Source organism: Fukomys damarensis, unplaced genomic scaffold (genome assembly GCF_012274545.1).
Source record: "Fukomys damarensis isolate Sample0158 unplaced genomic scaffold, DMR_v1.0_HiC HiC_scaffold_7, whole genome shotgun sequence".
Taxonomy (NCBI): domain Eukaryota; kingdom Metazoa; phylum Chordata; class Mammalia; order Rodentia; family Bathyergidae; genus Fukomys; species Fukomys damarensis.
The window spans coordinates 8,187,380-8,213,977 of record NW_022900919.1 but is presented as its reverse complement, the minus strand read 5'-3'; the positions used below and the strand labels follow the sequence as shown (position 1 = coordinate 8,213,977).

The 26,598-nt window shown below is 51.1% G+C and overlaps 1 protein-coding gene across 1 annotated transcript in view; it reads right to left on the bottom strand.

Annotated features, from left to right (window-relative positions):
* Nucleotides 1-421: 421 nt before the first annotated feature.
* Nucleotides 422-26,598, bottom strand: part of Adamts17 (ADAM metallopeptidase with thrombospondin type 1 motif 17) — a 281,117-nt gene continuing 254,940 nt past the window's right edge. Inside the window, exons 20-23 of the mRNA XM_010611091.3 lie at nt 20,286-20,490; nt 17,891-18,043; nt 7,758-7,935; nt 422-3,072 (exon numbers count right to left, since the gene is read on the bottom strand). Of these exons, the coding sequence (XP_010609393.1) occupies nt 2,906-3,072; nt 7,758-7,935; nt 17,891-18,043; nt 20,286-20,490 (703 nt within the window). The 3' untranslated portion in view covers nt 422-2,905. The remainder of the gene's footprint in view (nt 3,073-7,757; nt 7,936-17,890; nt 18,044-20,285; nt 20,491-26,598) is intronic.

Genomic DNA, 26,598 nt, shown 5'->3' with positions numbered 1-26,598 from the left:
GGTGGGGTCCCCATGGCTGTGACTGTCCCAGTGGTGAAGGTATGGTGCTTTGTTGTGTCCCCAGCCCCAGATGGTGGACACGGCTTGCCTCATGGCTCCTGGAGGAGTGGGTTACCTGCTGTGGCACGGCCAGGGCCTCTTTACTGTTGGAGCCGCCTCCAGCACCAGTCAATCATGCCCACAGGCACAGAATCTGCGCATCTACCAGGGATCAGGCAGGCTGGACCCTGCAGCCTGGGGGACTTGGGCCCTCCTATCAGCCCCTGAGGACTGGCTTTCATTTGTTTTACCTCACAGACAGCTTAAAACTTACGGAAAAACATTTTATTACACATGTTCGACGTGCTTCCAATGAAATGATTCATTTTTCATGTATAATGGCATCCAATGTTTATCTCCTTTTTTTGTTTTTCAGGCAGGCTGGACCCTGCAGCCTGGGGGACTTGGGCCCTCCTATCAGCCCCTGAGGACTGGCTTTCATTTGTTTTACCTCACAGACAGCTTAAAACTTACGGAAAAACATTTTATTACACATGTTCGACGTGCTTCCAATGAAATGATTCATTTTTCATGTATAATGGCATCCAATGTTTATCTCCTTTTTTTGTTTTCTTTCAAAACCAGCACCAAAAAGTAAAACAAAAAATACCATGGGTACAGTACATAATGTCAGTTAACTAAGGAAAATATATACATTTGACTCTGCAATGAAAAGAAGAGAGAGCAATGATATTATTGGCACTGAGGATCTTTCTGGTCTTCCACTGATATCGAGCCATGGTCAACCAAGAGGGTTTCATTCGCACCAATGAAAATAGCACCGTAGGATCACAAGATGCTAACTGCTGACGCATCTGTGTGACCACAAAGGGACAGTACTGGACTGACAGTGTGGGGTATTGCTAACAAACATCGTAGAGCGGAGCGAGAATGTCATGCTGAGTGTTGCAGCTTGTGCCAGTAACAGAGGTGAGCTGGTGGGGTTGAGTGACTAATGGGCTGAAGGATGTGGGCTTTGGAGAACCACAGGGTGTCTGATAACAGAACTGTGTTCACTCTGAGGGTGTGGGGCCCCTGCCAGGCAGGTCCAGTCAGGGAGGCCTGTCCTTGCTCCCCTTGGGTGGACCTCTGTAGACTGAGCCAGGAAGGGGCTATGGCTGTCCCAGCTCTGCTACGTGGCTCTAAAATGCCACTGTCTCTTGGTAAATGAACAGCATATCCTGGGTAGGGAGAAAACTGACTTCCCCTGGCTCCCCAGAATTTGAGGGTGTAGTGGGAGCAGGTTTGGGGAGTCTGCCAGGAGCAGCGTTTGGCATCGGCCCTGGGGCGTGAGCTGGTGGGATGCCCTGCAGGTGGTACGGCCTCCCTCTTGACATTCTCTCGGCTTACTCCAGAGAGCACCCGAGGAGTGTTCTCAGTACTCATCCGTGCAAGTGGAACCAAATCAATGCCCGGCCATTCCTCCCACTTTTCTGCTATGGGATGGTATTAAAAAAAAAGCCAAAACAAACAGCACCAATAAATCAGGAAGCACCTGGAGGCCATCCCATGGCATTGACCCAAGGAAGAGCCCCTCTCCGAAATGAGGGAGGAGAAAGTGTGTTTCTCCAGGTAAAGTCTCAGAACAAAAGCACCCATGAAACGCCCACCAGGGTGGTGAGCAAGACAGGACTCCAGGGATCCCGCTTCCTCCTGGCCAGGCTCCTGGGCAGCCTATGCTCTCCACAGGCCTCTCTGGTCATTTCTCTGGCCTTCTGGAGGTGCAGGAGCTCTGGGATGAGGGGATGTGAGTAAGAACTTCTTTGCCTCACCAAGAAAAGGGTCACAAGTGACAGCCATGGTAACAGGTACCATGGGGCTGGGCTGGGGGAGGCACGGTGGGCGAGCAGCCATTCCAGCAGGCGGTGTCCCTCCGCTGAGCCTTCCCCTGCAGATCCCACGTCTGAGCAGTGTCCTTAGAGGTCCTGAACGTAATCTTCAGAGAAAAGGCCCAGGTCCTCGGTGAGCTACTGGGCTGTGATGCAGTGTCTGAGGTGTAAAGCTTTGTGGGGTGCTGGCTGGGGTGGGTGCCCCCCGAGACAGAACGTGAGGGCTGCTTCCCCCGCCCAAGCTGTGCCGAGCTCCACTGTGTTAGGAAGCAGTCCTATGGCCCAATTAGCACATCTCTCCTTTCACGGCACCTTGAAGAGAGGCTCTTCTGCTTCCCTAGGTAGTGGAGAGCTCTGCTACATAGATGCCTCCCAGACCTTCTGGAATGTTCTTCCCTAGGCGTGGTGTGGAGACCGACGTGGTAGTGCTGGCATTCTCGTTGGTCTATGCAGATGTAAATTCTCAGGGATGAGATTTGCAAGGCAAGACCCAGAATTTTGAGAATATATGTATGTTCTTGCAGATGGGCACAGAGGCAGAATGGTGGTGTCAGGAAGGTAGATTAAAAGGAATGTCGGCCCTGGCAGTCCAGCCCTACCCAGAGCAGCACAGCAGAGGCCTGCTGCCATCTCTTCTTCCATCCCAGGAGCTGCCGGCTTTCGGAATAAAGCCTCTTTGGACTTACAGTGTCTTGTTTTCAGGACACGCCCCCAGGGCAGGAGGACCAAACTCTTTCTTCTGACAACTGTCTGCCAGGGGGTTCCTCTTTGAGGTACATGCATCTTAGAAATTACAATTATTTTGAGACTCATGCCTATTTTCTCCTTGCTGCAGAAAGCCATCCAGTGGCTGTTAACCATATATTAAGTACTAAGGGCACTGCTAAGTCCACTCTCAAATTCTAAGGAGCTGGATTCTTGGGGCGTCCCCACGGGGTGTACTTTGGGAGCCTGGCCACAGGGCTGATGTGCTTTCTGCTCACCGACGCCCGCTGTAGACCTCCAGGCTGAGTGTGCAGCACCTACCGAGCCATGCGTCATGAGCTTGGTGGCGCAGGCGGCTGGCGCATCTTGTTGGCATAGAAGTCCCTACAGGTCTGGCAGCAGCGCTGGTACCACCGCATGTCCTGGCAGAGGTTCTTTTCTCGGATGACCCGGCAATACACTGTCCACTGGTCCCGTGTGCATTTGTAGGTCAGTGCAGCTAGGGGGACAGTGGAGGGACAATACTTGGGTTAGGGAAAGCAGGAACATGTCCCTCTCATGCCTACAGGTGGCCTGTGGCCTAACAGTCAGGGGCTGCCCCTGGCAGGGCCATCATTGATGGTTGTGCCCCTGTGTCCAACCCAACTGATAGGTCTGATCCCTGTTTGTCCCCGGCCACTCAGGTTCCTGAGCTCTGAGAACAATCACCACCCATTCCTACATCCTGCGGCCCCCAGCCTGAGCCTGAGCGGTGTCCACTCTGCTAGGATGTGGCACACCTGCCCCACCCATTAGGTCATGGGGCTTGGACTCTCCTTTGGAGTTATTCCAGGAGGTCCTGTCTGCAGCCCCCCCAATTCAGGCTGGCTGCGTTCTTTACCAGGTTATCCCTGTTCGCCTAATATCTGGTGCTGGTCCAGAGCCCCCTTTCCAGCCCATAAGAGCCAGTGGCCTCATTGCCTCCAGCCCTGTAGAGACCTCTTCCCAGCATCTCCTCTGCCTGAAGTCCACCGCTCACCATGGGAGGAGCCGCCTCTGCCCCTCCTAGCGACCTCCCCCCATAGCCGCCTCAGAAACTTTACTCTAATCCTATTTCAAGCCAAAATGCCTCTTCCTTTCCTGTAACATAGCAAGGTCACGTTGCAAGCTAGATATGCCTCTCTTTGGCCAGAAATTGGGTTGTTTAACTTTCAGAGCTTCTCTGACCTTGGCTGCATTCTCCAGAGTGCCGACACATGGGGAGAGGTCCCCTATGATTGGGCCTTTGTTGCCCTCTCCTCTCATCCCTCCCCGACTCTGTTCAGTCCGCTCTACCTGACACCAGGTAGCTTGTGCCAGCCCCATGCCAGCCTACAGCCCCAGACTTCCTCACACTAAAAACTCCTGCCCCACAAACTGACCTCCCCTTCCTCACTGCCCGTGACTGGTCTTCCTCCTGCCAGATGGATCAGCCCTACCGAGTCCACTGAGCCCTCCGACCTCAGACCCTTCTCCTCTGGTTGCTGGCATTAACGCTCACAGTCTTCCTCTCCAGTCTCTCCCACTAGAAACTGGGCTTGGTTCCTTTTCATCAACCTCCTCACGTTATATTTAAAAATTCCGTCCTCTCGTTTGCCTCGTGGCCCTCACCGGGTGTGACACTGATACTGTTCTCATTACCACTCTCCTCCCTGCTTAAGACAGTGGGTTTGGATGATGACTTGCACGTACAGCCAAGGAGGTTCACACCTGGAATAATCAGAGACCCGGAGACAGTTCCTAGACAGGACCCTAGATGGAGCCATGAGCCCAGTCACAGAGATTGGAAAACACACCAAAACTTTATCCAGTACATTCTACTGGGTCCAAACAGGGCCTCCATTAAATCTGTCAACTTTGATAAACTCTGAGGGATATGTCAAGTCCAGCCCATTATGGTCTGCCTAACAAAAGGTGCACGCTAGCCTAGGCTCCTCCTCACCGGAGGGCCAACTCCATCTTCCCCACACAATTTGAGGATGGTCCTCAAACCCCTATGACCCAACTCATGATCCCTGCCCCAGGGTCTATCAAGGCTGAGAACTTGACAGGCCTGCAGAAAAGCCTCCAGTGAACCTTCCCTACATCTTCCAACTCCCCAAGCCAGGCCAGATACCCAAACGAAAGTGAGTTCCCTGGGCTTTGCCTTCCATGTGGCAAAACAGCGCCGGGCAAAGCAATGCCCAAGAGTGCTGTGCCCCACAAACCCTGTCCCCTATGCAGTGTAAAGGGCCGCTGGGAGATGGACTCCCCGTTCCAAATGAGGGAAGGCCATCCAGTCCCGCACCCTGCCCTGCTGACTTAATAGGACCTGCTTTACCAGCCAAAGATGGACAGGGTCCCACAGCTCTTGGGCCCACAGCCCAGCAGCACACAAGAGCCCAGGGTAGCTCTTCTGCTGGAGGGTAAGCCCATCCCGTTTCTCCTCGCAGCTGGGCCATTTATTCCTCTTTGTCAGTATTTTTACACTTTAATAAAGGCTGACCATCGGCCGCTTCATCCCTGCACGACAGCGCCCTTAAAGCTCCGCCATGCCCCTCTTGGGACAAGAGCTCCTCTTCAAGCTTGGGCAACCTCTTCCGAAACCTTCCCTCCTCCTTCACACATTCTACCCTTCTCTTCTTCCTCCAACCCCTCACTTCCATCCCAACTCCCAAGACCTTTTCACCTTCACTTACAGCGAGCGACCCGACCTCCGGCAGTGCCCCCTCGAGGTTAGGGACAGCCCTCACTCACTCTGCCAGGCTCTCAGACATGATCTTCACCAGATTCCGCCGCCCAGCAACATACCTTAATGTGTAGCCCTTGTCCCCGAGGCTGTCACCCACTCACCTTCATTCCTTGGCCTAGCGGGCTTTTTCTGTCTGGGCTCCCAACTTTGGCCTCACAGCCAGACCACTTTACAATGCCTCCCCAAAACTCCATATCCTCACGCCCTCCCCGGCAGGAGATCATTCACAGCTGCCTTCAAACCACCTACCATGATCTCGGCCACTTTCCCAGTACACACAAAACCCCACCCTACAGCCAGCCAGTACCTGCTTCATAGATCAAAGCTCTTTCCAACCTCCCGGTGGGCACTGGGTGCGCTCACACTGGACACATAAAGGGGACCCAATCACTCCCCCAAACCACTTCACAACAGACAAAGCTCACAGCCCTAACCCAGCACTCTTCCTGCCTTCCTCCTGGCCGGCGTTCTACTCTCAGCCAAACTCCGAGAGACCCGGCACCTCACTCTATCTGCTTCTTCCCTTGTTCTCGGAGCTCAGTCACTGAACTGCACCCTCCCTGGCCGGACTCACTGCCCCCGGCCCTCCTCCATATACGAGCCCCGCCACAACCGCCTTCTGAGCTAATATGGGGTCGTCCCTTTCTTCTGGGCCTCATGCCTCCCACACGCTCCTCCCTACTCCAGGACCTCTGTGCCCCCGAGCACGCACTGCCTCTCTCCTTCCTCAGCTCACACTCACTGGTCCTGTCCCCCTTCACTCCCTGGCTCTAAACCCTACCTTAAGATTTCAGTCTGTTCTGTGCCGCCTCTCTGCAGGCTTCTCCCAGAAAGCTACCCGTTCTCTCGACGCTCTGGCTTACTGAATTTGCTCACTCTACCCTTTCGCTCATACAGACATCCTTCCTTTCTCCCCAGCTGGACTTCTCTCCCCCAAATAATCACTGACCTCCGCTCCAGGACACTCATGGCGTTCACGCCAATACAGAGCTGCCTCTTCACCTTCCGCCGCCTCTTTCATCAGTCCAGCCAGCGTGTCACCTGTGATAGTTCCCCTCCTGACGGGGATCAGAACGGCCACTCTGTTGGCACTGAGCCAGGCAGCCCATGCGTCCCCGGTCACCGTTCCAAGCTCTCTCCAGGGCCGGGGATTTGGCTCAGTGGTTCTGCCACCTGCCTCGTAAGCACGAGGTCCCCAGTACCAAAAACTGAGTTCGATCCCCGGTACCAAAAACAAACCAACCAACCAAGCTCTCTCCAAAAAGGTAGCTGAATATCTCACATAAAACTCCAATCTTCAAGCCGACAGCCTCAGTTCCCAACTGAGAACAAAGGAAACCGACTGAGGTACTGCACAAGGCACCTCTTGCTCAGGCTGGTCCCGGAATTCAGCACCCCCTCCACCACCCGGCTGTCCGCCTTGTTTCACGAGTCCCCGTGTCCTCCACTATTTCTCTACCCTCTCTGAAGCGAGTGTGGCAAATCTCTAGTGACTGACATTCGCCCGAGTCCAGGGCTACTCAGTGCGCCTTGTGGAGGATGCTGCGACTGCTGGCATTTATAAAATAGTGACATGGAGCAGGTGACGTCAAAGGGCCCCCAAAAGCATGAGCTCCGCTGTATGCAAGTGGCCCACATCTCCTCCACGGCCTTGGTCCTGCTCGCAGGATGTCCCTGGAGGACTCCAAGCAGGCTCATGCTGGCACAAGCTACCCTCAACCCCAAAAGAGGTGCTCTGAAAGCCCCTTCATTTGGGCGAAGTCCGTTTGAGGGGAAGGAGCTTTGGGGAGGAATCTAGTTTTTAGACATTTCCATTTGGAAAAGCGGAAAATGAAATGAATTCGTCAGATCGATACCAAATGCTCCTCTTCCTCTTGTCCTACACTGGCCTAGAGCATGGACAGGGGAAGGAAGGGCCAGGTCCTGAGCACCAAGGTCCCAACTGCTCACACCAAGATGGCAGCCCTCTCCACTGTGTCCCCCGGGGACATCCTCAGGACCCACTGAAAGACTCCCAGGATCTCCCATTTCCAAAAAGAAGCACCTCCTGTCCCCTTCCCCGAGGGTCCCCCAGGAGCCCTAGTACATTTCAGAGGTGTTGTCTTGTGGGCAGAGGGGCCGGTGAGCTGCTGAAGGGACTGCACTTGAATCTGCAGTTAGCAAATCTCTCTCCTAATGAGTGAAATTCTGTCTCTGAATTATTTATGTTTTTCTGGGGTTATTTCTGAGACAGGATCTTGCTAAACTGAACTTGTGATTCTCCTGCTTAGGCTTCTGAATCCTCTTCTACAGAAATAACAAGTGTCAGCCTCTCCAGGGCTCAGTGAAAGCCCAAGAAGATGGCTTTCTGGCTTACAAAACTCCACAGCCAGCAGGAACTCACTGGCCAGGAGACTCAGCAGCCCCCGGTGACTAGGATCACGGGAGGTACTCACCGAGGCGAGGGGAGGTGATGGTGTTCACGTTGATCTTGTCATTGCACACCTCCTGGTGACACTGTCTGTAGGCTGCAGGCTTCGAGAGGGTGGGACACTCGCTGCCGTGACGCCCAGTGACCTTGTGCATGCACTGCACCACACGGGACTGCAGCCCCTTCCCGCAGGTGGACGAGCACTGTGGAGACAGGGACAGCCTGAGCTGAGGGGCTGGGACGGGGCCCGCTATGGCTGCCCCTTTGCCTGGCTCCTGCACATCAAACAGTGCTTGCGATATCTGGGGCTGAGACTAGCTGCCTGCTGGAAGACCATCTCGCCATGAAGGGACTTCATGTTTGTGTCCTGTCCCCAAATTCATTTGTCGCTCCCCTGCCCCGAAGTGGGACAGAACGAGGGAGGGAGGGATTTGGAAGTGATCAAGTTAGATGAAGTCATGACGGTAGGACTGGCGTCCTTATAGGAACAGAATGAGACCGGCGTGTTCTCTGTACTGAGGACATAAAAGGGCAGCTGTGTGCGAGCATGGAGATACCCTGGCCCCTGGGCCTTGGACTTCCAGCCTTCAGAACTGTGTGAAATAAAGCCCCCCTTTGGTATGCTGTGACAGCAGCCCAGGCTAAGACACAAGATGACTGCTAAAATATTCATTTATCCTTTGCATTTCATCTCTTGCCTCAGTTGAGTAAACAGCTGGGCTTTGAAACTCTCCAGATATGGCAGGGTGGCTGGGTAGACCCAGAGGGGCTGAGCCTGATTAACACAGGGGTCATCCAAGTACTTCCTGCTGCCCAAGCCTCTCCAATCCCGGACATGGAGAGGAGCCCAGTTACGTGGGGCTGGATTTCCCACAGCTTGTAGGGTTGGACTAAGGATTAAGATAAAAATAAAATGCAACCTTTCTTGCATACCAGAGTCACAGACCCGTATTTGAGACCAACAGCTAATTTCTGACACCAAATCCTCAGTCACTGGCATTTCCAGCACAGGAAGCCCTGGCACGCGGAGGCAGAGTTTATAAGGAGGTCAGCGTGGCTGGACAGACGGTCCCAAGTTCCCAGGGTGTGAACTGCAGTGTGGACTTCTACTCTGTGCTCCTGTTCTACCCTCATGCTCTTTTAAAGTACATCATGACCTCTCAGTCAACCATGGGTGACATGTGACAGTGGTCCTAGAAGATTCTAACAGCTAATAAATTCCTATCTCTGGGTGATGTCACAGCTGTCCCAATGTCAAAGCACATCACACCAGTCACGTGGTGTTGATGCTGGTAAAAACAAACCTCCTGTCCTGCCAGTCACGTCTGAAGAACAGCACAGTCGCATTCAGGACGTAGCACTTGGTAACAAATGGCTTTGGTACTGGCCGTGTTACATCAGTAGGGGCCTCAAGCACCCCATGGTCCCCGTGTCTCTTGGTGGCACCCCCAGGCCATCCAGGTTTGCATATGGCAAACCCACCTGAAGGATTCCCTCAGGGCGCATTTCCTTACTACCTGTCCCTGTTGCTAAGCGGCGCAGGAACAACCTGCCAGCTCACAAAGTCCATGCCCAATCCTGCCTCCTGAGCTCCTGAGTCTTTGCTCACTCTCTTGGGGGCTCCTGGAACTGTCTCCCCACTAAGCTGCTCTCTTCCCAGGCAGGGAATGACAGCCACATCTCCTCCTCCATCTGGTGTCCCCAGAACCCCTGATTTATGGGGATCTGAGAGCACACTGCAAACTTTAATACCGCCCTGGCCTCAGAGCAGCAGCCCAGCTGAGTTAATAATGGTGCCTCAGGTGGAGAGGGGAGCAGGCCTGTCCTGGGAATGCTTGGTGTGGTGGGCATGCCCAGTGCTGCCCGGGTCGTGTGTCTTCCTCTGTCCCCCCCACCACAGAGGGGACCACAGCCTGTGCTGGCGGAAGGGCCTCGTGTGTGCGGGGGTGGGGGGTGCAGTGCAGGCTCAGCAGAGGTCGGAGGTACCATCACGCCCAAAGTCGGCACTGTCTGCTCCCCTTCCAAGGGGCTTCTGTGACAAGCGACTGCCTCTGCTTTCTTGTCTGACAAGCAGGATCACGTTGAGGCTTTCACTTTAGAAAGACAAACATCCAGAAGTAAAGTTGCTCTGAAGGGAAACCAATCTTCAAATCACAGGCAAGGTGGACAAAACGCAAGTAGCTCCCTGCGGGCCCCGCACGTTCAAGCCAGCACAGGCTCTGTCCCCGCCAGGTGAAGCCGCCCTGTGCGCCTCTGCTGCTCACCTGGATCCACATCCCGGCACAGCCACCAGAGGCTGCTCATGTCCTTGACTGTTCAACAAATGTTACGTGCGCAGATTGCTGGGCTTCCTCCCCCACCTCAGGAGTTGGCACAGAGGTTTGAGGGGTGCTGAATTTGGGGAGATGGGGTCACACAGGAGGCTCCCACCCGGAGACCTTGAACTTGGGACAGCTGCTATAACAGTATCTGCCTGGGGGCTGTCTTACAGGAAGCGAGGATCTCCTGCATGGAATTAGCTGGTGAGCTTTAAACAATCCCAGTGTCTCAGACTGTCCAGGGAGAGTATGTAGACATCAGGTTTAAAAAATTCTCCAGGTGGCTGCAGGTGGTTCCAGCTGGGACCAAGAACCCTTGACTTAAACCGAGTGTCTTCCCAGTGCCCGGTGGAGGATGCAAGGAGCTCTTTCCCTCCGACAAAGTAGTTGTATATTTATATACAGATATGGATTAAGCCAGGATGACATCCAGCTGCAGCTTGACTGCTGCGTTTATTATGTATAGGTGACAGGTGTGCTTGGATATAAGCGGCAAAGACTTTCAGTCAAAACTATTCTTAGAAAAGAGTAAGTTGTTTGATGCTGGTGCACCTCTCAGCTCGGAGATGGTGCTGTGGGGTGCTCACTCACCTGAACGGCCGCCATCAGGGCTCTGTGGATCTAATGGGATCACCCAGGCATTAACAAAACAAAAAGGTAGCCAAAAGTCTGTCTACTCCTGGAGACAGGGCTCCCTAAGCCCAAGTGTGCGCTCATGGTGAGATCTGGGATCTTCCGGATCTTTCATGGAGAGGGGAGCAGCGAGGCTGGGCAGGGGGTTCCCAGAGAGGAAACTCTGCAGGGCTGGGGAGGGGATATCCCTTACGTCCATCTGGCTTTACACGTCTCCCGGCCAGGGGGCACCCAGGCCCCCCCACCCCAGCTGGGGATCAGCCTGGCCGAGTCACCCTGAATCAGCTGACCAGGATGCGGGAGTGCTGGGGAGCGTTTCTGTTTCTTCTGCGGCATCCTTAACGTGTGTAGCCATTGGGGTCCGGCCTAGTCCTGCCCGAGAGAAGTCTGCCGAGTCAGATCTGTGCGTAATCCGACAGTCTTGCACAGTATGACTGTGAATTCTCAGCTGGAATGTTTGCAGGTCGGGGATTTACTGTAAAACGAAGGCATGGACAGCGACCTTGAACACAGATGTCTCGGTCCCATTCACCGGCTCTGGGGCTGCGGGTGGGGGGACTGGCACTTGGAACCAGCACATGTGGGCGCTTTCCGTGGGCTGATTCCACAACAGGGTGGTGATTCCTCCGTATCCTCAGAGGCTGATGTCGGCCACCGCATCTGGCACACACCAGGTCTTGCCCAAGATCAGAGTCGATGCAAGGGAAGACAGGCTCAGCCGCCCGCCCATCCCATGGCCTGACTTCCGTCTCCCTGCATGATTACAGGGGGTGGAGTTTTGATGGGAGGTCAGAGATCAAACCACCAGGCCATGGACTGCCCCACTCCACTATCCCCTCATTAGCATTCCTAGGACGGCTCTCTTGTTTTTAATTTTCCAGTCTATTAAAAGAACTGCTCCCTGAGCTCACGGAAGGGCGTCTCCACACCCTTCAACAGGGACAGATGTCTGGGCTCAGTGCCCTCCAGCACCCCCAGTGGGCAGGGCCGGGCCGGGCAGGGGTGAGGGCCCATGTGGCCAGGGCTCCTGGTCAGGAATTTACCACCTTTTACCTGGAGTCCTGGGGGTGCTGTCGCACGGCTGAGGGTTGGTTCACTTGGGGGAACTTTTGCAAGTGTAGGACAGCACGTGTTTTATGTACGTGGAGGCCGAAGACGCCTCAGAGTGTGAGGTGAGAAACAGACGGGCTGCGAGGTGCCGCGTGCAGAAGCCCTCCCTCTTCAGCTGGTGAAGCTGCGGGTGGGCGTCTGTATAGCAGCTTGGACAACTAACCATTTAAAAATGGAGCATATCTTTACATATGGATTCTGGGGCTAACTTTCCTTCTCAAGTATTGTATAGCAAGGGTTACCCATGCCATTAAGAATAAAAACCGAGCATTCTGCCCACACCCACCTTCCACACTCCCTGCATTTTCATTTGAAGTGGTGCCAAGCCTGCCTTTGACCTAACACCCACATAAAACACATCCTCCTGACCAGAGAGGTTTGCTGCGAAAGCCACCGGTGGAGAGCACTGGGTGGTGGTGGCAGGCCTGCTGAGGCAGGGCAGCCTTCTCACAAGCTGTGTGACCTCAGGCAAATGACTTAACCTATCTGAGCCTTCATCTCTTTGAAGCATGAGGATAATAAACTGTTCCTCACAGAACGTTCCATGAATAGATGCAGCACGGAATCAGTATCTAGCAGGGGGGTCTAGGGAACTGTGCGCCTCAACAATTACGGTCCTGCTATTATTAACAACAGCAAAAGCACAGCCAAGACTAAAGGGAGGCTCTGGAGCCTGGGAGGGACACTGCACTGGTCTCCTGGCTGCCATGCTGTCCAAGCCGTCATAGGAGGAGCACAATCAGTGGCTGGCTTGGCCCCAAGGACAAACATGATTCCAGAGGAGACTAAAGGGGCGGCTTTCGCGCAGTGCCCTCACCTCCTGGGACCCCAGCTCACTGGTGTGAAGGGTAACAGAGATGCGGGTGGTGGGTTCCATTCCACTGGGCTCCCCTGCAGGCCCCAGCCTTAATTAAACAGTGAGGAGACTCTCCTGATAGCATTAGATTTTGCCCCAAGCATCACTGTGAAGCCACTTTTCAAGCTTTACAGTCTAAGTACACAGATTTATAAAAAAACATATCTGTTCTTGCTTAAAGCACTCTAGTGGATGGGCACTTTTTTCAAGTGGCTCATTCCATCAGCGTTTAATGTGGCTTCCTGAGACTCCGCTAACGGAGCAGAAATGGAAGCAGCCGTGAAGTCCCCATAAATCCAGGCTCCTTGCCAGACAGCCTAAATACGCATAGCCCCCCTCCTGTCCCTTCCAGAGCAGCACTGAGAGTGCACACCGCCTGCCCTGCCTGGTGACACGAGCTTCTGTCTGCCTGCCCGTCCTGGCGAGACAAAGCCACTCAGTGAGGTGATGCCAGCGGATACACAATAATGAAATAAAAAACTTTCTGATGGACAAAGAGGAGAAAGTTCATGGCAATAGAGGAAAGAGGAGGGAGCTTCAACTTGGATTTGCTAATATGCTTTTCATGCAAATTAGGAAGGGGTTGTTGGAAAAGGGATTTGACCAAGGTAGGTGAGATTTCTGCACAAAAGAAAGGACAGCGAGACAATGTGCCAGCATTACTGGCTTGGCTTTTTTAGAGTAACAATAAAAATGATAGCAACAGCAGATGTAGCAACAAAGCACACCTTCTGCCCATGAACCGTGTACTTAAACTTATGTGTGATCTTATTAGTTCTTATGAGAACAGCCACTGTGGCCAGGGTAGGGCTTGGGACACAGTAGGTGCTCAATAAATGCACCTGTAGGGGTCGTGGCACCACTTTTGAGAGAGGCAGAACCGCGGCCCAGAGCATCCACATAACTCTTTCCAAGCCACACAGCAGTGGCGTCGCACAGCATCCTGCCCACCTGCACGGCCACAGCACCCACCCGGCGGGGTCTCTACCACTGCCCCGGTGACGCCCTCCACCATGCAGGGGCTCCCTTGCCTGGCTTCTCCCACCTCTAAACACGGGTGTTCGTGGGATCGGCTAAAGGAGACAGAGGATCTCAGGAGGAAGAAGACACTGCCAAGACAACCTGTGCTAGGTGAGCGGTTCAGGCCGGGCCCCCCTGCACAGGGCCTGGGCAAGCAGGGCACCGTGATGGGGTCCACGATGGGTCACGAGGCAGGGAGGAACCAGTTCCCTGCACACAAGAAAAGCACCCACGGCCTCCCAGAGGGAGTCGCAGAAGATAGGGGGAGATCCCGACAGTAACCCCGGTTTCTGTTTGTGTCTGGAGAGTGCTCTGTGGTGAAATGTCAGTTCTTCAAAGGCGTTTTGACACATTTTCCTCCCAGACTTGGCGTAAGCCATGAAAACCTCAGACAGAAGGTGCTGAAACCTGAAATAGCAGGTCTCAACAATAATGAGCGTTCCTGCACTGCTCACGCTGGCCACACACACACACACACACACACACACACACACGTGCATGGTGACACTGGCCACACGCCAGGCACTGGGGTGAGGGCTGCACTGGGATGCTGTTCACTCCTTCCTCAGCCCCCTGCAGGGGAGCCCAGGACTCAAGTGACAGGAACGACACCCAGGCAGGGTTAGACGAGGCCACGGCAGCGCCACGTGACACGTGTGGCACAGCGGGACAGTGGCCTCAGTGGTTCACAGCCAGGTCTGGGCAGCGGTGGGGACTTGGGCTGTGGTGCAGTGGCCAGGACAACTGATGCCCTCCGGGCTCTCGTCCACTCAGGTAGTGGAGAAGGCTCACTGGTGCGGGTCACCCAGCACAGCCCCGAGAGTCTCTGCATGTCCACCTTCCGGGGACTGCTGCTCTTCAGCAAGCCTACTTCTCCAGCGGGGTAGGCCCTGGGCCTAGACTTTCCTCTAACCCTGGGGCCCCATGGCAGCCCTGCTGATCACAGAAAGCACTCCACACCCAGGGTCCCCGCCCTCCGGCCCATCCATAAAGCACTAGATTCTCATGACCCTTCTTCACTGGCTGTACTCCCATGAGTGCTACCCAGTGAAACCCCAGGGATTTTCTTATCCCTGTTGCAGTGAAAGGGCTTCCCATGTACCAAAAGAGGGCCCTAGCATGCCTGATGTTGCTGAGACTTAACTCTTGGTCTCAAATCTCCTTTAATGAAGACCCAATTTTTAATTTCACAGTTAAGGGGAGATCTGATGTGCAAGATCTCCTAGAGTGACAGAAGATTTATACTAAAGTGTAAATGACTGATACAAAGCCTATGAGGAAGCAGGTTTTGATGGGAATAGTGGACCAGAGATCAGAAAGACTTGACTCTAAGAAGCATGTGCCCTTGACAGAGAAGTCATCTTATAGCCCAGTTCCTTGTTTCAAATTAGGAATCTACGCCCCTGAGATTATGGTACATGGGAAGAAAGCTGGATCACAAGATAGAAGCAGGGACTCATCTTTTATCCCTGTCGCATTTTAGTTGTGTGATCTTGGGGGGAAAAGCCTTAGTTTCCTCATCTATACAAGGGGACTAGATGGTTGTGAGGACTCCAAGGGAGGAATCTCATGTGGGAAAATGCTTTGTAGATTCTAAAGATGGATGTCATAGATCAGGGTCAGAGACCCTCAAAGGAAGCCTCAGCCTGGGCCAGAGGAGCCCTCTAGGTCCCACAGTGCTTACTTCACACCCCCGGGGGGCTCAGCATGACCCATGACTGGGGGGTACTGTCCCCTCCCTGACTCCAAGGGCCCTGCACATGGTCCTGCATGGGACGACAGCTCAGAAAATGCTTGCTACCCCAGACTCGGGTGCTCACCCCAGCCAGCAGCCAGGCCCCACCAGGGCAAGGGTGGGCTTGGGAAGTGGCAGTGGGGCCGAAGAGCTTTCTGGAAGCGGCCGTCAGGTGACACAAGGTCAGTTCGTGGCTGAGTCACGGGGCCCATCTCCTACCTAGGAAGCAGAGAAGTGTCTAACAGGCGGTGCCCGGGTGGGGCGTCTGTGTGAACCTCAGCAGAGGCGGGCTTTCTACCAGGCCAACTGCAGCTGGAGAGGGCCCCTGCCAGACAAACCAACCTCCTCCTCAGCGTCCATGAGGCCAGGAGGTCCCACAGAACTTTCATCTCTCCAGCACCGAGCACTCTCCCCACAGACAGCCAAGGTTTCCTTCGGACACCATCCGTCACAATCCCTCCTTCTGGAATAAAATTTCTCGGGGAAAAAAATCCCATCCTTTCAGTGGGGATGAATGAATGTCTTTGGTGCCGAATCTGAAACACTTCAGCTTTTAATTGGAAGTCACACTATTCCAGGAAGAAGGAGACCGCCTCCACTCCAAGCGCCTCCTCCTGTGGGTTTGGATACACAGACCTAATGTCACCGAACGGTGATGACTTGTACTGTTTTCCCAAAAAAGCTAATATTCCTGGAGGGCAGCAGACTGCAGGTCAGTCTGCAAACACAGCACAGCAGGAGCAATGACCTCTGCTGGGCAGGGATGGGGACAGGAGTGTGCCCGTCCTGCAGGGCCCTGGTTAGGCTTGGCCTCTGCCAAGTTCAGGATGATGGAGAGGAAGCCCCATGTCCCCTTGGTGGGTGCCAGCTCAAGGACTGCACTTGTGGTTGGGCCACGACTGGCTGACATCACCCTCAGAAACGGGCTCGTCTCTCTCAGCAGCACCATGGGCCGACCGGACAGGACAAGGGGCTGCTTGCACAGGCAACGCCAGAGCTTCCACACCTCTGCGCTCCCTCAGTCTCGGCGGTCCCACATGGACTTGGGTGGGGAGGAGACAACACTGCTGAGCACCATTCCCTGCACGCCTGAGAAGCTGGACCGATGAGACAAAGTCGCAGCTGATCAGACAGGTGCATTCTGGGGACTGTGCCCCGTGGGGGAGCACTGGGCGGTGGCCCATGGGAGTGAATCAGGCTCGGCTGCCGAAATGCTTTATCCTTGCTAAGAGCACCTTGGAACTTCTCCTAGAAACAGGCAGGGCCACACGTCATGATTCCCTTTACATGTCCCCTCCTGCGTAAGAGTCACCCTAGCAGCTCCATGTTGAGCTTTGTCACGTCCGTGTGATTGTGGTGTGACTCTGAGTTTGTTTTTTGGGGTGGGGGGGCAGAATGGACCACCAGCTTTGATTCTATTGCTTTGGTCAGATCTTTCTCTGATCAGGGAGTAAACAGCAAGGAGGTGGTTTTGGTCTGCCCCACATTCACTGCTGTTTAGAGGCTGCATTCAGTACAGCAGGTGAACCGAGACCTGAGAAACGGGCTTCATGGCACTCAGAGGTTCTGGAGGGCTTCTGCGTGCTGCTTTGGGTCGGGGGGAGAGGCATTTCTTTACAGATCAGAATCTCCTGAGTTTGCTTCCCAGTGGACAGAAACCAAATCACTCACCTGGGCTGAAAATCACTAGGCTTTCACAGTTAAGCCTAATTCCAAATTTTGGGGTGCAGATGTTTCCATTTTTAAAGGTTAGCGGTTGATTCCGTAATGTTGAAGAGATTATTGCAGAAGCCTCGCAAACGCCAGTGGCCTGCAGGTCAATGATCGGTCGGCGAGCCTTGAGTGCACCGATGAGGAGAGGTTTCCAGATCGCAAGGAAGCAGTTACACTCCCCGCTTTCACTGGAGTTTGGATGGTTTCTGCAACAAGGCTCTCACACTGACCTCAGGCTCCAGGAAACAGGATTCATTTAAAGATATCAGGGTAATTAATGAAAGAATGGTTACAGAGCAAAGAATTTCTTTACTCTGAAGACCCTCCCACTGCCACCGAACCCATCTCGCCCTGATGGCGCTGACCTCTCAGCTCTGTGACTTCTGCATCCTCCAGGCCTTAGCCCAAGCATCCCAGGAAGGAATGGAGTGAGGTTTTCTCAAGCTCCCTCAGCGTGTCTGCCTTGGCCCAGGCTCGCACACACTCACAGGCTCTTACGACTGACGGCTGGGAGGCCAGGCCCTGGGAGGACGCTGGGGCATCGCCAGCATGCTGCGCGTGCGGTCAGAGTCGCGCCAGAGCCCTAGCTCTGGGCTTCGGCTGCATTTGGTCTCCTGCTGCACGCACACACGCAGTGGCCTGCTCCCAGCCCGCTCCAGCTGTGGGGAGGCAGGGAAGACACAAGTGGGGTCCCCAGCAGGTGCCACGCTGGGAGAGGGAATTTGCCTGGCTCGGTTGGGACCACCAGGAAGAACTTGGCGCGCCGTTCTCACCTTCGACCAATCCCCCGTCTTCCACTCGTAGCAGCCCGAGTAGTCTTCGCACGGCTCCTCGTCTTTGGGCCTCGTGGATGCGTCGCATTTCCCTTGGGAGTTGGTGCACGTCACGGTTCGCTTCTGCGTCCCTTTACCACAGCTGGCGGAGCACTGCAAGACACCACACAGGTGTTTAATCCAGTCCAACTCTGCTCAAACCCATCAACAACTATGACGTCGCTACTGTGTATCAGACCCGGGGTGTCTGTGAGGACAATGCTGTTTTTGTCCCCACAAAGCTCAAGATCTTCAGAATCTTATGCACGTAGTCCCAGCTGAGACCCCAGCCCGATGATTTGTGATGGGGGAGAGACACAGGAGTCAGGACTCAGAAGAACATGGGTTGCTCGGAAGTTTGATCAAGGAGAGTGGACTTCAGTGGCCAGTCATCAGGTCCAAAACACAAAGCAGGGCAATTCAAAGGGAAAATGAGGAACAGAACGACAAGGTCAGCTGGTGAGGCCTGAGGCCAGATGGCCGGTACCTATGGCAAAGACCCTGATTCGGGGATGAAAATCAGGGCCTGTGCCTGGTTTCGGGGAGACAGGGCAAGAGACAGTGTGAGGAGAGCGCTCAGGTAGGGCCTAAGGAGTGGCAGGAGACAGACAGAAGAGAGGTAAGATGGAGCAGAGGCCGCAGGCGCACGATGTGTGCTGTGTGCAACCTGACACCGCTGCAGGCTGAGGCTGCTCCCCGTCAGGGGTGGGGCCACAGAGCCCAGGTAGGAGAGACTCAGTCAGACCTCTTGCTCATTTCTGCATATTTGATCTCTTTTCTAATAAAGCCTGGGGGCGGGTAGCCCGTGAGCTCAATGGGTGCTGATGGCTGAATAAAAGGCACCATATTAATAAAAACCCTCCCAGGAGGAAATGAGACTCAGATTCCAGAAGAAGGACTGGCAGGGCTTCGGCACATGGTGAAGGGACAGAAATTCTAGCTTTGTGAGCAACGCATGCATGCGGTGGGGTGGGGAGGGTGATTTAATAAATGTTAAGGAAGCAGCATTTTGCTGAGCTGCTGGGGCTGGCCAGGATGAGTATAAGTGAGAGGCTAGCTCGAGACTGGGGTTATCTATGCATGCGAATATGGCCACAGAAGCGTTTCTTTAATCATTCCTCCGGTGTCTCACATTTTCCAGATACGGTGATCTTCAATGCTCTAATAACTGGTAATTTCAGGCTTGATTCTTTTGGCAAAGAGGCATTGCCCTCAGCCCCGGGAGAGTCCGGGTAGAATATTTAGGGTTTTGATCTGATCAAAGCATACATCTTGTTTGGATCATGAGCCAGGTGATCAAGATCCCAAGACTCACATGCAGAGTGGGAGAAGAAATGCAGCTGTAGACCCGCCTCTGCTCAGCATAAAAGAAAAATTCCCTTGCATGTTACACTTGCAAACCTAAGTATATTAAAAGAAAAAAAAAAGTCAACCACATTCTCAGCTTTCTCCTCTTCCCAAAATATCACAAAGGAGAGGTAAGGACCCAGATCTTAAATGGGTACATTTCAAGATCTTTCTAAAACTTAAATTCAAGTTTTAGAGCAGCCAATGGCACATATCTCGTTCATTAAAAATGGGCTGAACACTTTCTTATTCAAAATAATTCCGACTGTTTGGCAATCAGAAGGAACTTTAAAAATATTTTCCACACTGAAGAGTGTCTTGGATATAGCCTGTTTGCATTTCCTAGACCACGTTTGGTGAAGACCGGAGGGAAGCCTGCTGTTTATTTACTGATTTTTGGTTTGTTTCATAGCCAGACAATCAAGATCATTAAGGTAAAGTAAATGCAAAGCCACGAGGGATGACATCACCAAAGATAAAATGGTATTTCTAGGACTAGCCTTCGAAGTGAAAACTCAAGGCTTCCTTGACATATTTCCAAAATGTTTCATGGCATGAGATTTGTCACTCCGACTTGCGTACCAAAAGCTGTCCCTGCCAGCATCTGACGCCTGTAATGTACAAGATGGCCGAGGCATCAAAAGGAAGTCTTTGAAACCAACTTTCCTAACTTGACCACCCTTCAGTCCAAGCTCAAAGGAGAATTAAAAAGCCAGTCAGTACCTATCAGTATGTGAGAATTTTCATAAGAAACAGGATAGTACTTTCACTGTAGTTTCAATATATGCATCATGAAAAATGTGTTGTGTATGCGTGCATGCCATGCTGTTATCTTAGATGGGATCTAGGAGAGTATGAGCCAGAACACAATTTTGAGCTCACTTAGGGATGGGTGAGGACTGTGATAATGGGGACATATCAGATACTGAAGATCAGAAGGTACCTTTTTGGGGTCCCTCTGCACAAGGCCAGGAGTCTCTTAACACCAGCAACACACACAGCCACCCACCTGTGACCACTCGGATGCCTCCCAGATGGACAGACAGTCCTGGCCTTCACAGCTCTGCACTGGCGTTGGCCGGGGACCCGGGCAGTAGAGGGGACGTGTAGCAACATGCGTGCCATTCTGTAGCTGGTACACACAGGTCACCTCCCGATGCTGGATGCCCTTCTCACAGGTTGCCGAGCAGGGGCTCCACAGGCCTGCCACCCACCTGCCAAAAGGGAAAACAAGACAGTGAGAAGATGCGGGGAGAGGCCAGCACTTCCCACCCAGCAGAGTGCCTTCCAGAGTATGGGACAGAGTCACCTGAGCAGTCATCTAATCTAATGGCCTTCTCGGTACAGAAAGCTCTCTGTTCACATTACCTCCGCGACAGAGTGGGTCACTCTTCCCAGCTGGGGTGGGATTATACAACCCACATGATGCCACAGGGACACGCTTTGTTCAGTGGTGTGAGTGGACATGCTGTTTCTGTTTCTCGCTGTTCTGGTCATTAGTGGTGTTATGGCTGGTGTTTAGATGTCACCCCAAAGCCTCATGCTTTTTCTGCAATGGCTGAAAGTAAAGTGTGTGATGCTGGGATAAGGGCATGTGACTACTAAACCATATGAGTGATCTGGCAACACCATAATTCCAGTAGTATGGCTGAGATAAAGGGGCAGAAAGAGGCTGTTAAGCTCCCTTGCTGCTTTTGCTACCTCATGTGTGCCATACTGTTTCTCCTCTGTGATGCCTGTTTGCCATCCACCCTGCCTTGGAGCCAGCTGATTATGGACTGAAACGTCTCTGAACTGTGAGCTAATAAACGCTTTTCTCTTTAACCCTGGGTGTTGAGCATTCTGTCTCAGCAATGAGAGAAAAGTAATACAGAAATTCAGCACCAGAGAAGATGGGTCGTTGCTGTGACATCACCTGGCCACATAGCACTGGGGAGCTGGCACATGGGAAGGGGAAGAGTTGGAAACAATTTGGAGACGCTGGCTGAAGAAGTGGAGCTGGACAGCCTTAGGCTGTTCTGTATGGGAGATGCTGGTCAGAGCTCAGGAGACCAGACAGTCGGTAAAGACCAGGCTCAGGAGGTTTCTTCTAGGAAGAAGAACACACTGACTGCTGGACTCCAGACGATGTGTGCTGTGCCTTGGCAGAAAGTTTGTCTGCCTTTTGCTCATGTCCAGAGACTTTGCCTGAGACTGAGATTGAGAGCAGCTGACGAATCTCGCAGGAGAAATCTCAAGATAGTGTAATGTTGAGGCCGTGGTGTGGCTGCTATGGGGGGCTCTTCGCCTGATTTATGTTGAGAATCAAGAGCAACAAGCCCAGCAGAATAATTTAAAATGTTTTGAATTTGGCCAGAAAGGAAGCTCCAGTAAAGCTGTGGACTGCAAAGATAGAGCGGAGATCTCGATTGCCGAGAAGGAACAGGAGAATAGAAAGATGGCCTGAGGGCATCACAAGCAGCAGCGGGACTCCACCCCTTGCAGCCTCAAAATTGCAAAAGCAAAAGACTTTGCTTTTAGAGGAAATCCCCAGAGCACCACATTCCAGAATGGTGGTGGCCTAGAGAATTTATTCCTCGGGATTGGATTCGGAGTACTCAGCGATTCAGGCACTCGACCCCTAAGGCCAGGAGAGAAGGAAGTCTGGCTACTACTGCCCCAGCTGGCAGCAGACCTTGGCATCCTCCACATGACGCTGGTTTTAGGTACATGCAGAATGCAGAGTTGTGGGATCAGGAAGGCTTCTAGCCAGATTTGTGAAGAAAGCTTGGGAGGCCAGGCAGGGTGCCCTGAGAGGGCACTGTGTGAAGCTGTTAGGTAAAGCCAAAGGTGCAGTAGGGACCAAGAAGTTTGGAGCAGCCAGGAGCATGAGGAAAACTATAAGGAAGGAGCAGAACAGGCCCAAGAGAGAAGCCATGGGGGCTACAACCACCAGCGGTGCCGCAGGGGCGGAAGCACCCAAGCCCTTTGGAGTGGACAACTGCCAAAGATTGCTGGGGATGCTGGAAGTACAATTGTGGGATTTAATGTTTGCCCTCTTCAATTTTGGACTTACTTTGGTTCCATTCCTTTGTATCCCCCATCTGTAATCTTTGGACCGGAAATATCTATCTTGTGCCATCAAATATTGGGAATATTTAACTCTTTCCATTTGCACAGAGGCTTGCAACTAAGAGTTTGCCTTAAATCTCAGGAGGCTTTACACTTGGACTTTTCAGCAGGGCTGAAACTGTTAGGACTTTGGCAACTCTTAGAGATGGACTAAATGCCTTTTGCATAAAGGGATGTACATGAGTCTTTGGGGGACCAGGGGTAGAATGTCATGGCTTGTGTCCCCCGCAAAGCTTCATGCTTTTTCTGAGGAGGCTGAATGTAGAGTGTGAGGCTGGGATTAAGGGAATACGATTACTAAATCACAAGATGCTGTTAAGATCTCTTGTTCTCTTTGCTGTGTTCTGTGGCCATGACCTAATGCCTGTCTGCTATGTGCCACTATGCCTGGAGTCAGCTGGCTATGGACTGAATCCTCTACAAACTGTGATCTAAATAAACCTTTTCCCTTCAATTGAGGGTTATCAGGTATTTTGTCTCAGCAACAAGAGAAAAGTAACTGATTTATGATGAGCATGAATCCTTACTCTGTGCCATCCTGACTATAATAAGCAGTACTCTCAAACTCACTCCTGGAAGCAAGCATTATCCTGATACCAAAACCAAAAAACAGAGCTACAGGCCAATCTCCCTCATGAACATAGATGTAAATGTCCTCAGTAAGATACTGGCAAACAGAATGCAGCAAATTATCAAGAAGATTACACACCACGACCAAGGAGGAGTCATCCCAGGAATGCAGGGATGAGCTGATGAATGCAAATCAACCAATGTGATACACCATATTCACAGAGCCAAGGACAAAAACCATAGGATCATCTCAATAGATGCAGAAGAAGCAGCTGATTAAAGTCCAACACCCATTCATGATAAAATCCTACAGAAAATTGGAATAGATGGTCTTTATCTCAATCTCATAAAAAACAACACCATACTAAATGGACAAAACCTGAAAGCTTTCACTCTAAAATCAGGAACAAGACAAGGGTGTCAACCATCACCACTCTTGTTCAATATAGTTCTGGAAACATTCTCCAGAGCAGGTAGACAAGAGAAAGACACAAAAGGAATAAGAACAGGAAAGGAAGAAGTTAAATTATTATTTGGGGGTGACATGATACTCGACATAGAAGACCCCCCAAACTCCACCAAAATATTTCTAACTTTAATAATTAAATTCAGTAGCATAGCTGCATACAAAGTCAGCACTCAAAAATCAACAGCATTCCTGTACACACATAACAAACTGATCAATTAGGGAAACACACCTTTCATAATAGCATCCAAAAAAATGAAATAGCTAGGAATTAATCTAATGAAACAAGTAAAAACTCTTTACATTGAAAACTACAGTACTCAAAAAGGAGATTGCAGACGATATCAAAAAACGGAAAGATATCCCTTTTTCTTAGGTAGGAAGGACCAACATAGTGAAAATGGTCATACTTAAAAAAAAATAGACCCAATAATCAATGGAACAGATTAAAACATGCAGAAACAACCCCAAACACATTCAGTCACCTTATCTTTGACAAAGGGGCCAAACACCTTCACTGGAAGAAAGACAGCCTCTTTAATAAGTGATGCTGAAAAATTGGCTTTCTACATGCTGAACATTAAACATAGGTTCATGTCTCTCACCATGCACTAAACTAAATTGAAATGGATCAAAGGTTCAAATATTAAAACAGAAAACCTACAAAATAGAATAGATATAATTCCTATAGATACTGATGTAAGCAAAGACTCTATGAACAAAACCCCAATCAGATAGGAAATATCATAAAGAACCAACAACTGGGATCTCATCTTAGTAAAAAGCTTTTGTACAGCAAAAGAAGCCACCAACAGAATAGACAACCCACAGCGTGGGAAAAAAAATTGCTTGCTGCTCCTCAAAGGACTAATATCTACAATATATAAAGAACTCAAAAAAATCAGACCCATTCAAAAAATGGGAATCTGAAATGCATAGACACTTCGTAAAGAAGTAAAAATGGGATATAAATATGTGAAGAAACGTCCAGCATCACTGGTCATACACGAAATGCATATTAAAACAATGCTGAGATTCTATCTCATCCCAGAAAGAATGGCTATTATCAAGTTATCAAGCGATAAATAAATGTTGGTCTGGATGTGGGAAGAAAAGGAACCCTTCTCCACTGTTTGTGGGAGTGTAGACTGGCACCACCACGGTGGAAATCAGTGTGGAGGTTCCTCAACAAGTAAAACTAAAGGTTCCATTTCATTCAGCTGTTCCCTCTCTTAGTATATTCCTGAAAGATTTTAAAGCATCACACCACAGTGATATATGCACACCTGTGTCTACAGAAACACTGTTTGTAATAACTAAATCTTGGAAAGAGCCCAAATGCCCATCAACCAATGAATGCGTAAAGAAGGCGTGTTTTTAAAAATACAATGGAATACTACTCAGCCATAAAGAAGGGTAAGCTTGAGGTATTTGTAACTAAATGGATGGACCTTGAGACCATACTCTTAAGTGAAATAAATCAGATGCACAAGTGAAAATACTGAATTGTTTCTCTACTGTAAGAACCCAAAAGGGTAAATAAGGAGCAAAATGTGTAACAGATACTGATAAATGGGGAGAAAATGTTCAAACAGGAAGGGGAACGAGGGAGGAGGGAGAAAGGAGGGAAGAAAAAAAAAGAAAGAATAAAAGAGAAAAATGGAAACAAAGCTATTGTAAATAAGGGGAGGAAGGGGGATTGAATGGAGCGGAGGGGAATGGGAAAAAAAGAAGCAAGATATATCAAGTATAGGATCAAATTCCCTAGGGTGAATGTTGGCATTATGTATATCTAAACTATCCCAGTGCGGGCTGATGATTTAGCCCAGTATTCTGCTGCTTGCTTTGCAAGAACAAGGGCCTGATCCCTGGTACCAAAAATAAATAAATAAATAAATGAAAATTTAAAGAAATGGTTAAGATGAGGAATCTTGCCATTTGCATTTTAGCACAATGAAAAAGAAACAGGTGATGGTGCTGGGTGGCCAGAAGTGACTAGCAAGGGAAAAGAAAAAAAAAAAAAAAAATAAATAAATAAAGCATTCCCTGTGTCCCAGGCAGCCAAACATGAAAAGAAACCAGTTTTCTGCTCTGCTGAGAATGTGCTTTCACCACAGATGGGACCCGAGCCATTGACAGCGGGGTCCTCAGCTGCATGCTGAAACATTCCAGTCTACCTTCGCTCTATCTTAGTTCCTGCTCACAGTGGACAGCGCACAGAGGCACGGGAAACAGTGGCCTTCTAAAAACCACTTTTGGCGGCCGAAAGACACCATCTCACATGAACAACCCTGGCGACAGGTGCCCCCTCCGCATTGCTTGTACACCACCGTGCAGTACACAATCTAGTCCGCTTCATTCCAAGCCCTGTGATCTGGGGAAGGAACGGTAGTTCCTTAAAACAACTTACAGTGCAAGTATAATTTAAGTCTTGCCCTTCTTTTCATTTGTGTCCCCTGAAAAAAACTTTATGGCAATGTTTATTAAGCAGATTTGATTTAGCAGCTCTTCTAGGAGCCATAAGACTATAATTCTTTAGAAGGTGCAGTAAACACTCCCCTAACCCAGCTCACCCTCCCTCCCTGTTCCTCTGAAGGGGTCAGCATGGCTTCTCCTTCCTTGCCCATCACAGACTCAGTTTCTGTGTGCAGACAGGTTGAGATGCTCTTATCTGAATGCTGGGACCAGAAGTGTTTCAGGGTTTAGATGTTTGTGGGTTTTGAGATTTCTGCACTTACATAATGAGCTATCTAGGGGATGGGACCCAAACTTAAGCGTGATATTCACTTTTGTTTCAAATGCATCTTATTCACATAGGCTGAAGGTAATTTTATATAATATTTTGAATGTACCTATATTTTGACTGTGACCCACTGCTGAAAGCCAGGTGTGGAATTTTTCCACTCATGGCCTCAGGATGGCGCTAAAAGTTTCGGATGCAGGGGCTATTTTGGATTTTCAGAGTAGAGATGCTCAGCCTGTACTCCAAGTTATAATACTCTAATGACACACTGGGGGCAGTTCATTGACTGTATTGATACCCTGTACCCTTTTCTGTTTTGCTGGCACAACAAGTTACCACAAATTCAATGGTCTCAAACACCACTGACATTATTTTACAGTTCTGGAGACTGGAAATGTGACAGCAGCTTTGCCAGACTAAAATCAAGGTACT